A 22940-nucleotide genomic window follows, 5' to 3' on the forward strand; every position below is an offset into this window, starting at 1 on the left:
TCCGTCGTTCCCCCCCCCAGCAGTGTCCTCTGAATCCTCCTCGTTAAGCCCTTGTTGTCCCCCCCTCAGCAGTGTTCTCCCCGTCCCCCCCTGCAGTGTCGTCCTCATCCCCTGGCAGGCTCGGTGGTAGCATCATTAGGACCATTCCATAAATGTCACGTTAGGGTAGTTCTCTTAGAAACACATTGCCTGATCTCAGTCTTTCCTCCTGTCTTGAGTTTGTCCTAGATGAGTCCTAATGTAGTCATCACTAAGGGCTCTAAGCGGCACTGTAGGTTGATGTTATAGCTCATACTGCCTTAGTTTTGATTTGATTCCTGGCCTGAGTTTTTACAAATAATCAAGAGATCTCTGAAATTCTGTTGTAGTAGGATACTATTTCCTAAGACTTTAGTTTTCACTTATTAGCTGTATATGTGCATGTTTACATCAAATTTGACAGGAGAATTAAATTTACCGTGAGCATTTTTCATGACTTGTTCATAAGCATAGCTTTTCTGGTCTACTTGTCTTTGCTCATTGGCACTTGCTTTGGATGCAGACATAACTCAGACTGAACCACTCTGAGCTCTGCCACCCTCATCTCACTTCTTGTCCTGTACCTTTGTCTACTTAGTTGCCAGTTCTTAGTGGTTTTTCTCCCTATTATACACCTTTGTGTGTCCCTTTATCCATGTTTCTTCCCTTATGGCCATCTCTTGAGGAACGCTTTACAACAATGGACCTTGTTCCAGGGAATACAGAGCACATTTGTAAAAGGCATCGATTTAAATGGACATGGTTGGGTCTGAAAAACTGAAAGTGAGGTGTGACTGAACTTGACCGTCAAGAAAAGGTGCGAGAGAGGGAGCTTACCTCAGACTGTGAGCAAGTGGGTCAGTCTCAGCTGTGCCGAGTGGGCCCATCTGACTCTTGCCTGGGAAAGTGACTGTGTGGAGCAATGCCCCTGCTGAAGGGGAAAGAGGAAGGGGTAGAAGACCTCAAGCTGTGCTGGGCCAGGCTGACACACCTTTATACCGTGTCCTGGTTGACTGAATAAGAATGGTCCCCATAGGCTCATATATTTGAATGCTTACTCACAGGGAGTGGCACCATCTGAAAAGAGTAGAAGGAAAAGGTATGGCCTTGTTGGAGGAAGTGTGACTGGAGATGGACTTTGAAGCTCCAAAAGCCCATGCCAGCCTAGGCTCTCTCTCTGCCCATGGGTCAGGACGTAGCTCTCTGCTGCTTCTCTAGTGCTGTGATGCCACCATGGTTCCCCATCCCTGCTGTGAGGATAACGGACTAACCCTCTGAGACTGTAAGCAAGCCCCAGTTAAATCCTTTGTAAGCGTTGCCTTGGCCATGCTGTCTCCTCCCAGAAGTAGAGACTCTACTAAAACAGTCTCTCATCCGTCCAGAGACACTGGTGTCAGCCCGCTGCGGTCTCTGCGCTTCCTGATGAAGACTCACCTGCCTGTAGGACATGAGACTTGGAAGAGATTCCCTAATCAGCTTCTTTCATGTCAGATGCCGCACAGTAGGCTTTCAGCCTGTGCTTTGCGAGCTCCCAGGAGCCTGTGACAGATAGCTGAAGGGGAGCATTATAGTCATTGTGATCACTCTGCCTGGTCACATATGGGGCAGCAGATGCCAAAGGTCATGGAGCTCCCCGAAACTGGCAAATCTTCATCTCTTCCGTGCAACAATAGTTCATTTTTTTTCCTATTGAGTTTGTTTTTTTGTCCAAGTCTTCGTTTATATTTTGAATTTTCTGAAACAAAATATTTTTAATATTTACTTTGTTACATTTTGCAATCACTGGCATTTACCTTGGTTTGGGGAAACTATCCATTTCAGAGGAATTTTGACCTCATTTCAAGAATCTCTTGCACGGCATTGTGGAAAGTTAGTCTGAGATGGCAGGCTCCTCTGCTCTGGAGCTGTCAGCATGGGACCTAACAGGTCTTTGGCAGCGTTCATTCTGCAAACTGGTCATCTGCTGATTTGCACACCCGAGTTAACAGTGAGATCGACCTCGGGTTTCTTCTGATCAGTACCATCATCTTGGTTTGTCTTACAGAATCTGATATGTTGATGTCATGATGTCTGTCTTAACTCTATCCAGCCATTGAGAATATGGGAGTTTTGTAGGCTGCCTGTTCTATTGTTATTTATTCCTAGAAGTTACCTTTCTTCCTGAGTAGTTTTCATGGTATTCAAAGCTCCTGCTACTTCAGTCTCTGATGTCAGCTCTGGGCCTCCACCGTGTGGTGTTTATGACACTTGTTCCTCATTTGAACTGACTAATGCACATTAAAGCATAATTTTTTGGTTTTTTTTTATTTTTTTATTTATTAAGGATTTCTGCCTCCTCCCCGCCACCGCCTCCCATTTCCCTCCCCCTCCCCCGATCAAGTCCCTCTCCCTCACCAGCTTGAAGAGCAATCAGGGTTCCCTGACCTGTGGAAAGTCCAAGGACCGCCCACCTCCATTCAGGTTTAGTAAGGTGAGCATCCAAACTGCCTAGGCTCCCCCAAAGCCAGTACGTGCAGTAGGATCAAAAACCCATTGCAATTGTTCTTGAGTTCTCAGTAGTCCTCATTGTCCGCTATGTTCAGCAAGTCCGGTTTTATCCCATGCTTTTTCAGACCCAGGCCAGGCCAGCTGGCCTTGGTGAATTCCAGATAGAACATCCCCATTGTCTCAGTGTGTGGGTGCACCCCTCGCGGTCCTGAGTTCCTTGCTCGTGCTCCCTCTCCTCCTGCTCCTGATTTGGACCTTGAGATTTCTGCCCGGTGCTTCAATGTGGGACTCTGTCTCTGTCTCCTTTCATCGCCTGATGAAGGTTAATATTCAGGAGGATGCCTATATGTTTGTCTTTGGATTCACCTTCTTATTTAGCTTCTCTAGGATTGCGAATTATAAGCTCAATGTCCTTTATTTATGGCTAGAAACCAAATATTAGTGAGTACATCCCATGTTCCTCTTTTTGGGTCTGTTAAAGCATAATTTTAATTACATTCAGTATATTGTAACAAACGGTTTTTTGTGGGATTCCATTTTACTCTGAAATGTGTTCTTCTGTCTCTTCGAGACCTTGTGATAGAACTGACTCTAAATTCTATTTCCCTGAGCTCCTTAGATTCTTAATATTTTACTAGAGAACCCTTTAGTTAGATCTGATGTTTTTATGCCGTGGTTTTCCTTCTTCAGGTGCTTGCAACTTTTGGTGACACAGAAACTGAAGGCCCCCCACGAGTGCTTGCTTCCCTCCTCACCCGGGGCTGCTGTCACTCGATGTTTGCACCATTTCGATCTTTCTTTTAGAGTAATTCCAATGTTTTTGGTTCCCTTGTTACTTTGTCACTACTTTGATTCCCTCTGTGGTCCAGAATGCATCTTTCTGCTTTCTGACAGGTGCTCCTGAGGACTTTGGAAGAGTGACCCCCGAGAGTAAGACCGTGATAGACAGAAACGCCCTGATCCCCAAAGTGCTGAGCCTGAGTGTGGGTGACGAGTTCTGTGGAGTGGTTGCGCACATCCAGACTCCAGAGGACTTCTTCTGCCAGCAGCTGCAGAGTGGCCGTGAGTCAGTTTCCTAGTTGGTGCCATCACCCTCGTTCACCGCCTGCATTCCTGTGTCTAAGATGTGATTTGTGTCCACAGACAAGCTTGCAGAGCTGCAGGAATCCCTCAGCAAGTACTGTGGCCAGGTGACCCCACGCTCTGATTTCTATCCAACCATCGGGGATGTGTGCTGTGCTCAGTTTTCAGGTGAGGGCGTGTTTTACATGCAGCTGAGTAAAATCAAAATCTTTGATTCACACCAAATGGCCGCACTTAGGCTTGAGTGTTAACATGCACCAATTATGTTCCTAAGCATGCCCAGTCAAACTAGATCACAGCAGCGTGCTGTGGTGCATGGGAGGGCAGAGAGTTTGCATCAAGAGCCTCGAGTGGTAAAGTAATTTTTAAACTTTTTTTTTTGTACTTACTGTTTGTACTTAGAGTTCAGCTTACATGAAGGTCCCATGTAGAGCCTCCCACTCTTCTCTTTATGAGCTTTGTTTGAAACAGAAGAGGGCCTGAGACCTAGCGCTCTCTTGACCTTTGTGGCTACACAAGTTTTACTTTGTAGAAGCCCGGTTCTGTTACTCTTTTCTTTATTTTTGTTTTTTTGAGACAGGGTTTCTCCGTAGCTTTGGAGCCTTCCTGGAACTCTGTAAACCAGGCTGGCCTTGAACTCACAGAAGTCCACCTGTCTCTGCCTCCTGAGATTAAAGGCGTGCACCACCACCGCCCTGTTGTATTACTCTTTAAAGGCAGCCCAGCTAGCTCACCGAATAGTAAGAGTGGGGAAGCCACTGGTACATTCATTCATTTGGAATCCATTTAACTCATCTTGCTGCAAGTATTCTAGGAATGGCCTTATTTGATGCCTTAGCAAATAATTGTTGTGCCTTGGGAATTCACATGGCTGAAACATGTGCTCTCTCCTCTGAGCTATCTACTAGCTATTGGAGAAACAGATGTTATAAATCCATAATATTATAAGCAGTAGCATGATGTTAACCTCCATTGTCAGCTTGTCTGGATTTCACACCAGGGTGTGAGCTGGCCGGCTCCTCATGCCCAGCCATGATGGGACTGACACCTCTGATACCATGAGCACGTCCATCTTTCCTCCCTTTGATTGTTTTATCAGGTGTTTGATACAGGACAAAAGCAATGCGATTAGTAAGCTGATCGCAGTGGCCCCGCTTTGGGAATGCTTTGGTTCTGGAGAGCAGAGCTGCAGTGTTTAGTGAGCACTTGCTATCACAGCAGAATGTGTATGAGGCCATCTCTGTCAGGGAGCACTTGTGCAGGCTGTGGGGTGTCTGAGATGACTCTCTCGTTTCAGAGGATGACCAGTGGTACCGCGCCTCCGTTCTGGCCTATGCTTCTGAAGAGTCTGTCCTGGTTGGCTATGTTGATTATGGAAACTTTGAAATTCTTAGTTTGAAAAGACTTTGTCCCATAATTCCAAAGTTGTTGGACTTGCCAATGCAAGCCCTAAATTGTGTTCTGGCAGGTATGAAATGTTGTGGTCTTCCTGTTCTTTATAAAAATGTTAAAACTTAAAAAAGAAAATGGAAAAGTGAAAAGGCGCTTGTGGCAGGCAGGGAGGCATATTCGTTAGAGCAGTGAGAACCGAGGTCACAAGCATAGCTGTCACTGCATAGGTGCCTGTCCCTAGGATCAAGGGCTTCCTCCAGGGGGTATGTTCCCCCAGATGATGCTAAGGTGTCCATGTGTCTTATTGTGTCTGTGGGATATACTGTCTCCTGTTGCATGGAAAGGGTTGAGTTCACTTGTGCAGTCCTCAGAAAAGCAGGAGGGAGTGAACCCTGCCACACATCTGTGCTCCAGAAACACCTCTGCAGTACTTCCCATTGAACAGGTCCAGTCAGTCCAGTGTGCTTCATTAATAGGCTGGGATGGATGGGGGAGAGGGAGGGGGAGGCACTTACTCAGCTTTAGTTTTGTACTGACTCTAGCTGTACTTTTGAATTATTCCTTTATGAATGCCTTCCAGTGTTGCTTTATATTAAAACACAACAACAACAACAACCTCACATGTTAAGGTGTAAGATCAGTATTTTTTCCTGGGGTGTTTTATAACTTTGTGTTTACCTTAAGTGCTTTATTGAGCTGTAATTTGGATTCTGTAGGAATCCTTATTTTAGGTATAAAATCCAGTGGGTTTTATTTTTTAGTAAGCTTAACTGGATTGTTTACTGATAACCAGGATCTGTCTGAGGACATTTCCATTATACCCCAAGACCTCATGTTTTACAGGACAGCCTGTTCCCAGGCATAGTTAGTTTTGCTTTCTCTGTAGACTTGACTTTCTGTACATTTTCTGTGGGTGGAATTTTTTTTACATTGAGGTACAGAAGAATTTTTAATTCTGTTTTTTGTGTTTATAAAATCTTGCTGTTCAGATGGCATGTTTTGGTCCCAATGTTTGACATAGATTTGTTTGACTTTGAGGAAATGAAGTTTAATGTAAAAATACTTGGAAATGAAGTTTAATGTAAAAATATTTGTTTTATAATTATTTTAACATCCCTTTAACAATTATTGGTTAGGAGTGAAGCCATCATTAGGAATTTGGACTCCAGAAGCTATTTGTTTCATGAAAAAGATTGTCCAGAACAAGATGGTCACCGTGAGAGTGGTGGACATGCTGGGGACCAGGTCACTGGTGGAGCTCATAGACAAGTCTGTGGTACCTCACCTCAGCGCTTCTAAAGCCCTCATAGACTCAGGCTTTGCTGTTGTGGAAAAGGAGATAGTGGCAGACAAAACCAACGGCGTGCACACAGTCAGCGGTAAGTAGACTGCCCAGCAAACAGTACCAGACTGGATGCCATGGCTCTGAGTTCACGGGCCGGGATTTCGAGAAAACCGATGTTTGAGTGCCTTCTTAGTTAAGCAGTCACATGAATGCCTCCAGATGTGTAACCAGAGGTTTGTGCTGAAAATTTGGTTAGTCAGAAACGTGGGACAGTCCCTCAAGCAATAAGGTTAATTTTAGGGTTCACCTTCCTATAAATTCACCAAATGTCAGCGGAAATGGAGCTTTTCCAGATTCTTCCACAGCTTTGCTGTGACAGCTCCCTCATCCCAACTATGTCTCCTCGTATTACAAAGTGTTTGGTTATTTTCACAGTTCCCTTGGCCACAGAAGAAACAGCTGAGTCATTGGAGTGGACGTGGGTTGAGTTCACTGTGGATGAAACCGTGGATGTGGTGGTCTGCGTGATGTACAGCCCTGGAGAGTTTTACTGTCACTTTCTCAAGGACGATGGTAAGGGGGTTCTTGTCTGTGTTCTCTCCAGGGTGTGAATAGGTAACTTGGGCTGTGCACTTGGGCGTGGTAGCAGCGCTCTTTCTAAGCAGGAGCTCCAGTGTGCTTCCACTTAGTTTGCTTTCATGCCCTCCGACAGCTCTTACTCCGGGTATTGGACCACTCCAGATTTCATAGCATGTCTCTGAACATCGCTGTGACATTCGTAGGGACCAATGCTGTAACAAAAGTGCAATGTAAAGGTCACAGGTCAGCCTAGTAGGTAGCTCATCAGCAAAGAAGGAAAATGTTGGCCAGTATCCCAGAAGTTTCCTGCATTTTTCTTCCTGTTCTTACACATTTTTTCTCCTTCAGAAAGAAGTGGGGTCCTGCATAGATTGCTTTTTTCCTGGTTTTGAACCTCAACATGAAACAAAACCATGTAATATGTATTTTTAGCTTTGCCTTGGTCACTATTTCTTCATATTGTTACTTGGAACTTGGTTTTTTGTTGCATAATATTCCCCTGTATGAGTGTACACAAATTTCTGATTCCGTTTTGTTTTGCAGCAGTTGACCACCTATGCAGTGATGGCAGTGTGAACACTTGGCTCTGCTCAGTGCGTCTGCGCTGAGTCGTCCTGTATATCTGTGGGCACCAGTGCTCCCCATCTCTTCACCTTGAATCAGTTTCCCGTAATCTTGACAGCTGTCACTTGGAGGTTTCTAGTAACCACACATCCTCATCCTTTGTGTTTTCTGTTTCCCTTGAGCTGTTCTCATGACTGAGCATCACTGAGTTTACTTTTCAGTTTAAATTCCATTAGTTTTTTATTCTACCAAATTAGTATGTTAGACTAAATATCTCAGTCTTTGTCTGACTCAGGTTCTGATACACATTATTTCTTCATTTAGAATCACCTGGGAGAAGGTTGCTATTTCATATAGAACAAAACACAGGGTGCTAGAGATATGGCTTGGTGGTTAAGCTTCTGCAGAGGACCCAGGTTCGGTTCTTAGCACCCATATTACAGCTTGCAGCCATCTGATATGCCAGTTATACGGAATGGGAATCTGATATCCTCTCCTGACCACTGTTGTCACCAGGCAGTCACATGGTGTACACGCAAGCAGAATATTCATATATATAAAATAAAAATAAATCTAAAAATTAAAACTTTAAATTGCTTTTTAATTTATTTTCATAGGTGAACTTCCAAGCATATAACATAAAACTCAGGAGTAACAGGGTGTGTAGTGGAAAACGGCTCCCATCCCTCTTGTCACGGCTGCAGTTCTTTGCAGAAGCAGCCTGATGTGTCTGTGTGCTTCTTCTCTGCTTATCGTTTGTACTCTGCCTTCCTCACTATCTTAGGTGCAGTTCACAAGTCTGTCTGTTAATAGTTACAGACTGGGTGTTTGCATAGACCAGGTGTGGGGCATCCTTTTCCAAGCTTCTGTGTGGTGAGCCCGGGAGAGCAGAGCTGCTTTGTGTAGGTTTCCAGCAGGTGACCTTTTCCTGCACTAAGATATGGTCCAGGATACTGCTTCTATCTTGGCTCTATTATTTTACATGGCTACATTGTTTCCATTTGTGTTTTATCCTAGCTTAAAGGCATTGGTAAATAGAGGTTACAGTCCTTATGTTCTGATTTTACTAGAGACTGCTCTTTGTAAAGTGTTTGTGGATGTTTGCCTGCCTATATGTGTGCATACCACATGCGTTCTGTGCCTGCATGGGCCACAGAGGGAGCTGGAGTTACACAGATGGTTGTGAGCTACAGTGTGGGTGCTCCGAACTAAACTTGGGGTTACACAGATGGTTGTGAGCTTCAGTGTGAGTGCTGTGAACTGAACTTGTGGCCTCTGCAAGCGCAGCTGGTACTCTTAACCACTGAGCCGTCTTTCCAGCCCTGAAAACATATTCTTGGAACAAATTACAATCACGGCGATAGGTGAGTGGGTGAGTGTGCTCTTGAGACTTCACACGTCCTTCAGAGAGGTAGCCAAGTGACACCAGTGCCCTCAAGTGCTGCTCCGTCTGTCTCCAGCTGCACGTCCTTGCTTACTTGAAAGTGGAAGGATCTTCCTGACTAGAAAATCTATTTCTGAGACATCTTTGCCATAATCCAGAGGAATTTGCTTGTACCTGGCTTACATGGCTGTTGGGTACATTTCCTGTAAGATGCTAAAGCTCATTGTGTCTTTGTTGTTTCTCTGCACCAATTTATCCTACTTACTGGTTCTTTGCTTTGCCATCTGCCCCCACTAGGTGATTGTTGGCTGCTATGGTTCTCTGTGGTGCTGCATTCGAGACGCTCTGACTTTTCTCACAGTGGATTGCAGACCTCTCTGGATGCCCACTAACTGAGCTCCGTGCATTTAATAATTATGTTTACATTTCCAGGACATTATTAACTTTAGGGTGTGTGTAAGTCATCTTGTCTGCACCCAAAGCTTGTACAGTGACACAGGATGGTGCTGCCGAGCTCGTGTTATTGTGCCCGAGAAGTCACTGGTTTCCAGGTTAAGAATTGTATTGGTTTAGACATTTTTGTGAAAGGGCATTTCTTGTAGTTACTAGTTGTTTGGGGATGTACTTGAGATTTTCATGGTGAAGATGTTCTCTGACATTGAAGAATATCTCTGTTTAACATTACATTCTGTGTATTGTTTTTCAGCTTTAAAGAAGCTCGATGATTTGAATAAATCCTTAGCAGAATATTGTGCACAGAAGCTGCCAAATGGCTTCAAGGCAGAGGTAGGACGGCCTTGCTGCGCATTTTTCACAGGTAAGTTAGGGTTGGGGTCAGTGACTGTGCAGACCTTTTGGTTCCTAACATTTAGACTTGTTCTGATGCATGCTTTCTTCCTGTATTTAGGCACATGTTTTCATAATCAAAATTAGGGGACTTCATAAGATGGCTTTTTTGTAAGGAGTCTTCAGTGATGAAGTCTTGCCTTATCCCTACACCCTTCCACACTTGAATTTTCAGGTGTAAAAAGCCAATTACCACGTGACAAGGCTTTTATCATCTGTTGTGTTACCAAATTACAGCCAAAGCAGTAAGAATGTCAGGACCGGTTCCCACTTCCCTGATTATTGGGTAGTGTGAATGTGTGACATCTGATTATTATCAAGTGTCAGGTGTAGTGCTGTAGAAAGTCTTGGTGGGTATTCTGAAAGTGAATCTTGTCAATTTTCAATCTAGGGATTTTGGAGAAAAGCTATAATCTATAGAAGTAGACAAACTTACCAGCTTTGTTATAGCAAACATTTTTTTTTCCTAAGAGGAGACTTTGAGTATCAAAGGAAGGAAATGTCAGAAACTCTGTGCTGCTTCCAGGTGATGGCAACTGGTACCGGGCTCTGGTCAAGGAGATCTTACCGAGTGGAAATGTTAAAGTGCGCTTTGTGGATTATGGCAATGTTGAGGAAGTTACCAGAGACCAACTCCAGGCGATATCACCACAGTTGTTACTGCTTCCGTTTCAGGGGACGCAGTGCTGGCTCGTAGGTAGGTGTCAGCTCCTTTCTTGGAGAGCCAACTTTGTGTAAGGCTACTCTGACCTTTCAAGAGAGCTAGAAAAGCCCACCTCATGCTGCAGCATGCAGAAACTTAATGTTTTGTCCAAAATATTCAGTATGATGACTAGAAACTTTACCCTAGTTCTGGGAGTGAAAACTGACAGGACTGTCTTAAAGGGTTGTGTAGGACTGGGAACCTCAGATGTTGAGACATTCTGGCATTTACCTCTAGTCCAGGACTGCTACTGACAGCCCATCACTTGCAGAGCCAATGGTAGAGGATGGATGGGCACCACCCATGTCAGGGTGACAGTGGGCTAGCACTGGGACAGTGTGTGGGACTGAAGTTGTGACTAGGTGTCTGCTGTCACCCCGCTGCTGTTGAGATGTGGTGCCGACACACCTGAGTAGGAAGCACGTGAAGAAAGTGCGTGGAGGTCCATGGCAGCATTGCAGTGCACAGATGGGCTCTGGACCCAGCCCTGCTGAGAAGGCCAGGCTAATTATTTAAACTGCATATCCATCTTTCTATCTGGAAAAAAAGTCTCAAAGAACTAGCAGGACACAGCAATGTGCTATATAAATGCTTCCTTCTTGAGTGTATTTTGTTGTTGTCTTCTTTGTTGTTGAGACCCAGTCTCTGTGTAGAGACAGTCTGTGTAGTTAGGACCTGGAACTACTGACCCTTCTTGCCCTTGCCCTCCCCACTGTTGGAATTACAAGCATGTGCCACCATGCATGCAAACATTTAAAGGAAGGTGTATGTGCTTGCAGGTATGTTTTGTGTTTGCATCAACAAGTCATGGGAGCAGCCTGGAAGAGTCGTGAACAGCAGTGCCAACTGCTCAGCATCAGGACAAGTGCTTGGGTTCAGCAATTCCAAGCTAAGCACAAGACTCTAGCTTTAAAACCCCAATTTTTGTGGAAGTTGTTGTGTTTGCTCTTATGTGTTGTTTTGAGACAGGGGTTCTCTGTGTAACCTTGGCTGTCCTGGAACTCACTCCGTAGGTCAGACTGGCCTTGAACTCAGAGATCTGCCTGCCTCTACCTCCTGAGTGCTGAAATTATAGATGTGCATCACCACTGGCTGTATCTGGAAGGTACTGCCAAACCCTTAACAAACATGTGGCTATGTTGGGGAACACAGATGTTTTTAGGTCTGTCTTCTGTCCATCTGTCTTAGTGACTGTTCTGCTGTGAGGGGACACGTGATGTCACTCTGTCTGTTACTACTGTGAAGTGGGTATGCTTTAGGTTGCTATTCTTGTTAGGTTTTATTATCATGTGTGCACGCATGTATATATGATGTGTTTGTGCAGGCATGTACATGTCATGGGCATGCATGTAGAAATAAAAGGACAACTTTTGGGATTTGGTTCTCTCCATTTTGAGAACTGAGAATCAAATCCAATTGTTCAAATTCAAAAATGCTTGTGTGGCAAGCATTTTACCTGGGAGCAATCTTATAGAGCTCAGATTATTCTTAATCCCCATGTTTGATGTCAGCGTATTTTTAAAAATGTAGCTCATAGACCAACATCATCAAACAAGGGAACTTGTTTCAAAAATTGTGATTTATAGTCCCCAGCCTGGACTTGAGTGAGACAGTCTGGAGTGAACCCTCAGTCTGTGTTTAAACAAGTGCCGTGAGTAGTCGAGATACACTTTCACACCTGGAAGTCTCACCAAGAGAAAGCCGTGAACGCAGGACTTCCAAGATGAACCTGTGCAAGTTAGTGCATTCCTGACTCAAAATAAAATTGAGCAAGCCAAAGTTGCCCCAAGCTCTTGGGAACTGCAGAGGTTCCATCACCAGTTGACAACTTGTCATTGGTCACATTGTTGTGCTGTCCTCTGAGACAGTAATGGCAGCTACGGATCTCGCTGGGGAGAGTTGACCTGAGATCCTAACTCTGTGTTAGATACATTATCTGACTTGGCTTTCAAAGATGTAAAAATTTTTTTTACCACATCTGTGTAAATTTTGAGAATTTCTGACTGAATATAAGAGTACTGTCCTGCCTGCCATAAGCTCACTCATTCATAGGATTTCTTTAATGTTCTTGTTCTTAATTCCCAGATATACAGCCCCAAAACAAGCATTGGACAAAAGAAGCTACAGCAAGATTTCAAGCATGCGTTGTGGGGCTCAAACTCCAAGCCAGAGTTGTGGAAATCACAGAAAAGGGGTTGGGAGTTGAACTCACCGACATTTCCACTCCTTATCCCAAAATAATTAGTGACATTCTCATCACAGAACATTTGGTTTTAAAATCTGGTTCACCACAGAAGGAATCATCGGTTTGCAGACTTGCTAACAAACATAACCAGACGGACACCCAGGGGTTAGCAGGTATGCCGTTAATCCATCTGGATCTAAATTTGTGTTAGCGTTCGATTTATTCTTTAATGGTTTCACATAAACAGATTTTCATACGTCTCATTCTACCTTGCTCTTACTTGCACACCCTACACTCCCCCATTTCTCTCTGTTGGTTTCCTTTCACAGTTCATTCCTCTCCTGCTTTCTTTTTTTCTTTAATACATAATTTGGTTTTATTTTATGTTCATTGGTATTTTGCCTGCATGTATGTCTGTGTGATTATGTCAGAAGCCCTGGAACGAGTTACAGTTATGAGCTCTAGACAGGTTCTCACTGTGTAGCCCTGGCTATCCCAGAACTTACTATGTAGACCAGGCTGGCCCTGGAATTCACAGATCTGACTGCCTCTGCCTCCTAAGTGCTGCGATTAAAGGTAAGCACTACCCTACCTGGCCTCTCTTCTGCTGTGTGTGTGTCTTTATGGTTAGGTCTAGATTCTGTATATGAGAGAAAGTGTGGTGGCGGTGGTATATTCTCCCTGGAACCTTCTCTCATTCTCTTCTCTTTAGACCTGTTCCTCCTCACATAGTCCTCTTTTCATGTGTATAGCATATGTACGTGTATATCCACATACATATAATATCACTTTTCTTATAGATAAATAAAATCCCATTGTGTATTACCAAATTTTATGTGTCATCCAACTGTTGGTGACCATCTAGGCAGGGCCCATGTCTGTTGTGGGCATCAGGTGCTGCCATGGCAGGCATCTCATGCTGTGCCGACTGCGTCCTCTGGGTAGTGCCAAGCTGAGGTGCAGCAGCACTAGTGTGAGCGTTTGAAGCATCTCCAAGCAGATGTCCATAGTGCGGGCTTAGTTTCTGCTCTGCACCAGTAAGTGCGCCTTCCCACATGCTCACAAGAATGTGTTGTTTTTTGTTTTCTTTATGGGTCAGGGAACTCTGATTGCTCTTCAAGCTGATGAGGGAGGGGGACTTGATCGGGGAAGGGGGAGGGAGATGGGAGGCAGTGGCGGGGGGGGGGGCGGAGATCCTTAATTGAATAATAAAATTTAATAAAAAAATAAATAAAAAATAAAAAAAAGATTTCAAAATAATCTTAAATTTGCTTTGTTACTTAATTTTTGAAAATTTTATGCATTAGTACTATATTTGCATCATTTCTATCTCTCCCCTCCCCTCTCCAATGCCTCCTGCTCCCCCCAACTAAATTTACAACCTCTTGTTGGTGTTCTGACTGGTTGAGATGTCTCCTTAAAACAGTTTGAATTTTTATTCACTCAATTACTAAGGATCTTGATTATTTAAGAAAAAAAAGTTTCATGTTGAATTTTACACTTTTACTGTAGAATACATCTTTATGCACTTAACGATGAAAAATGAAAACTCTATGACCAAGTGAGAACTGGGAAAAGTCAGCTTTACACCTTCTAGAGCTCTTTGTAGCCCCACAGCTTCAGATCAGCCATGCTGATGGGACAGAGTCACTGAGATGCAGAGACTCTGGTGTGTGTGCACGTGTGTGTTTAATTTCTAGGATTTTATAAAATTAATTAGAAATTATAAAAATAATTGTTGGCCATGTGCACTTTGAGAGCCATCTGTTTAGGTCTCTGACTCTATGTTGATTGAATGATTTGGGTATTTGATTTTTAGAATTCCTTATGATATTAATCCGTGTCTGGTGAAGAGTTAGTTCCCCACCTGGAGGCTGTCATTGCACTCTGCTGGCTGCTGACTTTTCTGTGCAGAAAGCTGCAAATCCTGTGCGTTGGCAGTTGTCAGTCAGCACTTGGGATTGCCCAGGCTGGATCTGAAAAGGCTCGTCCTGTTTCGTTTGGCCGTTCCAGACTCAGCTCTCAAGGTCTTTTGTCCCTCTTCTATTGGTGTGCAGGTGTGTTTTGCACCAGGACCGTGCTGGGCTCTCCTGTGGTTGTGTGATGTGATACAGTGTCAGGTATTGAGATACTGTGGTGCTTTCAGCATTGCTCTTTGTAGGAGTCTTTTGTGTCTGTATATGTATTAGGATTGCTTTTCTAATTCCGTGAAGAATGCATTCTGGAGTTTTGTTAGGGGTTCTACTGAGACTGTGGATAATGTGCTCTCCCATGTTCTGTTGTCTACTTTATCACTGCAGCTACTCACCTGACAAAGTAAAGTTTGTGGTTTGAGGAGGGACAGTCAGCATGGTGGGGAAGGCGCACGGTAGCAGGAGTGTGAGGTGGCCCATATCAGGAAGCAGAGGTGAACGCTGGTGCTCAGCTCACTCTCTGGTGTAGCTCTTTGTTCAGACAGGTGGATGGTGCCACCTCCACTCATAGCAGGTCTTTTCACCTCAGCTAAACCTCTCTAGAATAGAACATATACAGGAGATACATATCACTTCAAATTTGAATATTTGAAGAATTATATAAACTATGCTTTAGATATTCTGCTGGAGTATTTTAACTCAGAGATCATTGTTATTGAATAACTGTCATGTACACGCATTTTCGGAGTTGAGTAAATCCATGTGTGAAACAGATATCTCAGGAACACTGAGATGTTAATGATCAGCTTTTGATGAAAAAATTTGTTGGATGAATAAATGGGGAAAAGAATAAACTGTATGTTTAATTGCAAGACCTGTGCCTCATGTTTCCAGTCATCCCTTCAGCAGAGCAGTGGAAGACAATAGAATTGCCACTTAACAAGACCGTGCCAGCAAACGTGCTAGAAATCGTGAACCCAAACTTATTCTATGCCATCACCAGTGAAATGCCAGGTAAGAAGCCACACAGACTCGTGCCTCTGCTTTTGAGCTGTTCCATAGGAAGTGAAGGGGTAAAGAGGAAAGTGAGGCATCTTAAGAATTGTAGCCCTGAAGCCTAAGTTTAAGGAAACAAAAAAGTCCTTAATTTCTCTATAACTTCTTTATTTAAAACATACATTATCAATATTGAATTGTATTTACTAGGCTAACCTTTAGTCGTATAAATGAACTTCGACCAGAGCTATATTCAATTTATTAAAAACTTAGTAATCAGTTAATAGTCATAGTTTTAAAATTAAAAATTATTATTTGTGTGCCTGTGTTCTGGGTCTGTATAGTCCTATAGACCACAGGTTGGAGAAGTGTGGTGTGCCAAATGAGTAGAGCTCTTCCAAGTGAAGTATAGGGTGATATCAGTGTGTTATCTTTATGTGGGATGATACAGATTTTGGTATCTTCAATGCACCTTTCATTTGATTAGACAAATTGAGAAAGCCAAGGTTGTGTTGTAATTCATATGCTCATTTCACCAGCTTTTTATTATAGATTATTTTTAGGTAAGGGTATAGTTGACTTATGAAAAATTTTAAATTCTCATTACTCAAATCAAGTAGCATTTTTATAACTTCTTGTATACTTTTCAATGTGTTATCAAAATAACGTGATGTTAAGTATTATTCCAGTTCATCTGAACTATAGATTGTCACAAACAGCCCTGAGAAGCTGCTTTTCACTTACACAGATTAAAGGTCATATTTTGTGGTTTTGGGAAAAAGTTTAAGAGCAATAATTGTTACTACCGCAATTCCTGAGTTGACAGATAATAACAGTAATTGTTACTACCACAGTTCCTGGGTTGACAAATAATAATAATTGTTACTATCACAGTTCCTGGGTTGACAAATTTGAAACAAACTTCATTTCTTTCACTTTTAAAATATTTTACCCCACTGTCAACTGTGCCCCCTGACTTTCAAATGCTACAAGAATAGTTTCACAGACATTTAAGATTGCTTGATTATAAGCTTCCATTAAACAAGAAGAGAAATTGCAGAACCAGTATTCTCTCCTACTTTTCTCCATGACTAGGCTTTTGTGTGAACATTCACTTCTAAACAGTAAGACTCTTAAGACTAATGAGAGCTCGCTTTTGAAGCAGTCCTCATAACCCAAACTCCAACCCTAGACTCCATCTCCCCCATTATAAATGTAAACTGAAAATAATAACATATAGTTAATAATTTTCACAGAGGTGGGCACACTAGCAGAACCAAACCCTCATTAGGAAACAGGCCCTCTAGACACACACACACACCCTGTAGTTCAAATCTTCCTGCATACAGCAACCAGTAGTGAATATTTTTTTGTTTTTTTTTTTTTTTGTTTTCGAGACAGGGTTTTTTTGTAGCTTTGGGACTTGTCCTGGAACTTATTCTGTAGACCAGACTGGCCTCAAACTCACAGAGATCCACCTGTCTCTGCCTCCCAAGTCCTGGGCCTAAGGGCGTGCGCCACCCCTGCCCAGCTGCTGTCTCTGCCTCCCAAGTGCTGGGCCTAAGGGCGTGTGCCACCCCTGCCCCACTGTGTATATTTATTTTAAAACAGTGTATATTTAATACTCAGAGCTCTTGGCTGATTAGCCTTGGGATTTTTTTTGTATGCTGTTGCTATTAACACTGGAAATTGCCTCATACTGATTGTATTTCAGAAAATCAAGAAAAGCTGTGTGTGTTAACGGCAGAATTGTTAGAACACTGCAGTGCTCAGAAAGGCCAGCCATCCTACAGACCGCTGACGGGGGAAGCATGCTGTGCCAAATACACAGGTACCATTCCTCTAAGTGAACTACTGCAGGGAAATATTAGTTGTTACCCTTTGTGTGAGATGACGTAGATTCTGATGCCTTCAATGCACATTTTGTTTGTTTAGACAAATTAAGGAAGGCAAACTTGAGACTGATTTATATGCTGGGGTCATGTACCTTTCTATCTGTATAGGTTATTTTTAGGTCAGGGTGTGGGTAGCTCCAAATACCAGTGCTGTATTACAGTGGTCGCTGATGCAGTCTTCTGTATTCATGGAGTCTGCTGTGAGCGGACCGAAAGGAGAACTAGACCTCCACCAGGGGCATGGGCTTCAACCGTTCACATCAACAAATTGCATTGCTAATGTAAATAGCATTGGCTGCAAATGCTGTGATTTGCTTCTGGAAGTGGAGCCAGATGACAGGTGCTGTGGGGATGTGTGGGTTTTCACTGCTCCCCGAGCAGGTGGGCTCTTGGCAGGATGGCCGCCACACAGGTCTATCCAGGGAGACTAGGGGACTTTCAATCATAGATGGGACTCTCAAAGCCACCTGTCTGGGTTCAGAGGTCTCCTATTGGCAGCTTTGCCCATAGACGCTCAGCAGACTGTTAACGGGGCATGAGGATAATGGTGATATGCTGGGAACCTCCTCTGCCATCTCAGTGATGTCACCTCTGTCTTTTTGACCTCATCTTCATCCCAGTGGAGGTTACGGTGTGCCTTGGAGTGTCGGGCTGCTTCATTACCATGTGGCCTCGTGGGCACTGCAGACCACTCCCGCATTGTGCTGCATTCTTCTGTGTGTTTCACTGTCCCTGCTCCTCCACACTGGTGTTAAGTCCCTCAGTGAGCTCTGTATGGACATCATCAAGTTTACCATAATCTTAGTCTAGCTGCTTGTCCTGCAAACCTGGGCTGTCCTGAGTTTGTCTTCACTCTTATGCTGAGCTGTTTGAACATAGTCTCGGACTCTCCCTGCCCTGGTGTTGGCAGTGTAAGCTGGATTTCTTCCATTCCACTGAGGTAGCTGACCCTGCCTTCCCTCTGTCTTCACTTTCTTGAACCATTTTTCCACATGACTAAAATGCTGTTTGGAAATTTATGCACAACAGAATGTAACCACTTGTGGCCTTCAAGTGCAGGCTTGATCTGGCTCCCCTGGTGGCTGGACATCTGGAAGTGCTCCCCTCTGGGACAGCCAGCTCCTGACTGGAATGTGTCTTTGTTAAACTTGCTCCTCTCCTTAGCCTCACAATCCCCAGTCCATAGTCCTCTTGGAGAAGGAGCTTCTAAACATGTGAGGTTTCCATTCTCTTCAATGAATTTAAAACTAGGTGCTCTATGTAAAATTGTTTCTAAACTGAAGTCTGTTGAGAGGAATAGCTGCTTCCTTTCCCTGTCCTCCTCCTTCCTGCTCCTCACTGCCTGGGCCCTGGGGGCTGGGCCTCAGAAGCACAGCTAGGCTTGCTCACCACCAACTGTGCACCAACTCCCTTGGCTGTGAGAGTCGTCCATTGCTCCATGTTTTCAGCCTTGCAGAACTGCATGAGCTTCTCTCATGGTCCTTTTTCTTGTCATTAAAAACAAAATCAGAACTTTAGAGTTTCCATAGAGGGATATGGAAAGAATATAGAAAAAAATCTGGATGCTTAGATACCTTGGTGTGAGCTTTTAAGTGTCAAAGATAGAACCATCTCAAGAAATGGGAAGGACTCTGGGCTGTGACTTCCTTTGTTTTCAGGTGATGACCTCTGGTACCGGGCCATTGTTCTGGAAACATCAGACTCTGATGTGAAAGTACTCTATGCAGATTATGGAAACATGGAAACCCTGCCTCTTTCTAGAGTGCAGCCAATCCCTGCCCGCCACCTGGAGCTCCCCTTCCAGATCATTAGATGCTCGCTTGAAGGTAACAGCTCTGTCCTTTCCAGATTTGTGTCTGTAGATTTTAATTTTTATATTTTATAGCTCAGAATCTGAATCAAATGGTTTGTCAAATTATTACCAGTGCTTGGTGTCTGGGCCTCTTCAAAGAACTGAGAATTCAGGGCTCACACAGATCTGCATTAGATTCAAGGGGAATTTTATTTGGAGCAAACAAAAGTGCGGGTTATGGAGAGAAATGCTGTCAAGATCGGCAGTGGGCCACATGGGTTCTGATACTGTGTGGGGCTTCCTTTTATGGGGTTCAAGAGAAGGAAGACTTGAGTGTGTGCACAGAGGAGAGTGTGCACAGAGGAGTGTGTGCACAGAGGAGCGTGCTGCGCACAGAGGAGCGTGCTGCGCACAGAGGAGCGTGTGCGCGTGTGTACAGAGGAGCGTGTGCGCGTGTGTACAGAGGAGCGTGTGCGCGTGTGCACAGAGGAGCGTGTGCACAGAGGAGCGTGTGCACAGAGGAGCGTGTGCACAGAGGAGCGTGTGCACAGAGGAGCGTGTGCACAGAGGAGCGTGTGAGCGTGTGCACAGAGGAGCGTGTGCACAAAGCACATACAGGTAAAAGAATGAGGCTGCAAGAGAGGGGATCTGTGTATTCAAGTGGGATGCCAAACTTGAAGTAACTTCTCAGCAAGAGTTTTTAAAGAAATTTTGTATCCTTTATTCCTTAATTCTAGTGAGCACTGTATTCTGTTTGTCTTTCTATTGGGGGTTTTCTTCAGAGTCTCAAGGTTGGGGGTGGTGTTTGGCCCTGTTGTGAAGCTCTGGTGGCAGGACGTAAGCAGGGTGGTCTGTGGCCCATTAGTTAATACCTTGTCCCAGCTCCCTACGGGAGCCTGGGTGTTCACTGGCAGCATGCAAACTTCTGAAGCAGCCTGTGCTCTGCTGCTCCATTGGAACAGTTAAGGTGGCTCTGTCCTGTGACTGTGCCCTTCATACAGCTGTCCTTACAGATGACTACTGACTGCTCATAGCATGCTTGGTTTCTATACTAGTTGTGTCCTTTTCAAGTAGAACACGGAAGCAAGATTGTGTCTGTTTTGTGTGCTTGGTGTCTTACAGTATGCTTAATACCAGCTGAAGCCAGCAACCATTAGTAGATAATTTACCTAAATATGGTCTTTCAGAAAGAGATGTGTGGTGCTCAAGAGATGGTTCAATGGTTAAGAGTGCTGGTTGTTCTTGCAAAGGGTGTGGGTCAGTTCTCTGCACACACGTGGTGGCTGGCAACCATTTGTAACTCCAGTTCCAGGGAGCCAACACCACCTTCTGACTTCCATGGGCACCAGGCACGCACAGTACGCATGTGTGCAGGCAGAACATTCATACATGTAAAAAGCAATCTGTAAGAAAGATACTTAGTTTACTAAGCACAATCTTAATCTTTCCAGGACTGATGGAATTGAACGAAAGCTGTTCACAGTTAGCCATGGAACTTCTGAAAAGCACCATGCTGAATCAGAGCGTGGTCCTTTCTGTGAAGGACATTTCCAAGAATGTCCACACAGTGTCAGTTGAAAAGTGTTCTGAGAATGGTGTGGTCAACATCGCTGAGAAGCTGCTGAAGTGCGGTCTGGCGGAGACCCTTCCGTCTAAAAGGAAAGGTGCTACAGCTGCAGGTACCGACCCAAATGCAGTAAATACATGCAGCTGTGGGCTGTCCTGCTCGCCTCAGCTACTGCTCCTGCTCTGCACTCCTGCAGCAGTTGAGCCTGACCCGCACTCAGTGACAGCTTTGCTGCAGGAGTTGGACCCAGAGTTTTGGAATGGTTACATACTGTGCCTGCACCTTTCTTCCTGTCCCCTTCATCCTCATCTACAGGGGAAATCCTTGTGTTTCTGAGATTGAATCTTCCTGGTATCCCATGAGATGTACATTTGGCAGACCTCCCTCCCCCAAAAGGGGTCCCATACGTCATAGAAGACCTAATCTTCAGATGGGAGTGCTGGTGTGTGAGAGCCATAGAACACAGCAGAGGAGTGGCTGGGACCTGTTGTGTACCGTTGACCTCAGACATGGACACAGGCAGGGCAGCCTTGATCAGGTCTGGGGATGCTGGTTTCCTCACTGACATGACCTAATGGCTGGTTTTGTTTGTTTGCTTGCTTTTAGAAACAACACGCAACTCAGACTGTTGCTGCACAGAGTTACAGAAACAGGTAGGTGCAGTTCCCTCCCGGGGAACCATACCCTAACATGTGAGAAAGTAAATTAACTGTTTCCTTTTCATTTGTAGATTCAAAAACATGAACAGATTCTTCTCTTCCTCTTAAATAATCCAACCAACCAAAATAAATTTATAGAGATGAAAAAGCTGTTGAAAAGCTAAGTAAGTTTCATGTTTCTGCCCCTTCTATGGTTGCCCACAGAATGCCTGCAACTGTGCTGCCCAGATAGAGCTGGGCACTTCATGAGGCTGTGCGTATTTGGGGACGCCCTGCCCTAGCCTGCTTTGGTGTTCCTGCTCTGATGACTTTCCTCAACACTCCTCGCAGAGTCCTACCTGAGTCATGGCCGCCCACATGTGGAAGCCTTTTCTTCCTAGGTGACTTCGAAAGTGCTCTCATTATTAGTAAAGATAGCTGTGGGTCGAAGCTTAGATCAGACTGTGTCCAGACTAGAAATCACCTCAGGCCTCCCTTGGACTCTGCTGCAGTAAGTTAGCTGTGAGCTTGGGATGAGGATGGAGAAGAATGGGAAGCGGTGCACTCTCCAGCTGTCCAAGGGTGCAGGCTGTGCTGACTGCACTGCTTGGGGAATGGGTTCCGGCCCTTCCAGTACCCCTCCCCTCGTGCACATCTTTTCCTCTGTCTGGATCCTCTGTTGTACCAGGGCCACCAGGAACCAGGAACAGAGTACCAGGAAGTACTCTACAGCCAGAAGCCAATTAGAATTTGTGGTAAAAAAGAAGCTGCCCTTCTTACTTACCCTGGCCAAAGAGCAGCGTTTGCTGAGCTTTTGGAGGCCATTGCAGTGGCTCTCTGGGGTTCACTGAGGGTGTGATTCTTCTGGAGTAGCAGTGCTGGTGTGACTTGGATATGGTCCCACTTTGTTGTATTTATTTTTAAGACTGGGCTGTGCCTTATTTATATCACACGTAAGTCAGTCCTCGCTCACAGTACCCTTACGGAAAGCAGGAGTGCATAAAACAGGCCAGGCGGTGCATGCTGTCTAGTTGAGCACTGGGGAGGGTGACAGGCAATGACTGTGGCTCTGTGGCTGCGAGCCTCACCTACTTGGTCAGTGCCTGAAGACGGACACAGGAGGCTATGCACTGAACTCTGTAGCTCTGTGCACAAATGCACAGACCCTACCCCTACAAGTACCCCGGCTTCCTTTACACACACAGTAGAAGAGGAAGCATAGGCTCATGACATGTACACACACACACTGCAAACTGCGTCTTAAAGGTGAGGAGCTGTCTCTAGCTACTGGATGTGTGCGGGGCTGCAGCATCCTTCTAGGTTGGTCCAGATCCACAGCATGGAGTTAGGAAGGAACAAAGGTGCTCACACATTTTCTTTTTATTTTAATGGAAAATACAATTGACTGTTTATTCGCACCCTAACTGATCTTCCTCCATATAGCGATATGTTTAAATTGAGAGATTTTAGTAACTTCTGGGTTTTCTTTTTTAATAATTATGAGTTGGCCTATAATGCGAGCCTTGGGATTTGAGGCAAGGTGGTTGTGAATGTTAGGGCAACTTGGTCTAATAAGACTCTGTCTACAAAGTAGTATTATACAATTACATGAA

General features: G+C 44.5%; 1 protein-coding gene across 1 annotated transcript in view; it reads left to right on the forward strand.

The window, feature by feature from the left end:
• Positions 1-22940, forward strand: part of Tdrd1 (tudor domain containing 1) — a 39795-nt gene that overhangs the window by 15863 nt on the left and 992 nt on the right. The window contains exons 11-24 of the mRNA XM_005352526.3: positions 3400-3567; positions 3649-3756; positions 4886-5056; positions 6117-6359; positions 6701-6838; positions 9499-9609; positions 10165-10335; positions 12427-12699; positions 15334-15453; positions 17150-17266; positions 18989-19156; positions 20574-20801; positions 21296-21342; positions 21420-21512. Of these exons, the coding sequence (XP_005352583.1) occupies positions 3400-3567; positions 3649-3756; positions 4886-5056; positions 6117-6359; positions 6701-6838; positions 9499-9609; positions 10165-10335; positions 12427-12699; positions 15334-15453; positions 17150-17266; positions 18989-19156; positions 20574-20801; positions 21296-21342; positions 21420-21512 (2156 nt within the window). The remainder of the gene's footprint in view (positions 1-3399; positions 3568-3648; positions 3757-4885; positions 5057-6116; positions 6360-6700; positions 6839-9498; positions 9610-10164; positions 10336-12426; positions 12700-15333; positions 15454-17149; positions 17267-18988; positions 19157-20573; positions 20802-21295; positions 21343-21419; positions 21513-22940) is intronic.

This window comes from Microtus ochrogaster, chromosome 8 (genome assembly GCF_000317375.1).
Source record: "Microtus ochrogaster isolate Prairie Vole_2 chromosome 8, MicOch1.0, whole genome shotgun sequence".
Taxonomy (NCBI): domain Eukaryota; kingdom Metazoa; phylum Chordata; class Mammalia; order Rodentia; family Cricetidae; genus Microtus; species Microtus ochrogaster.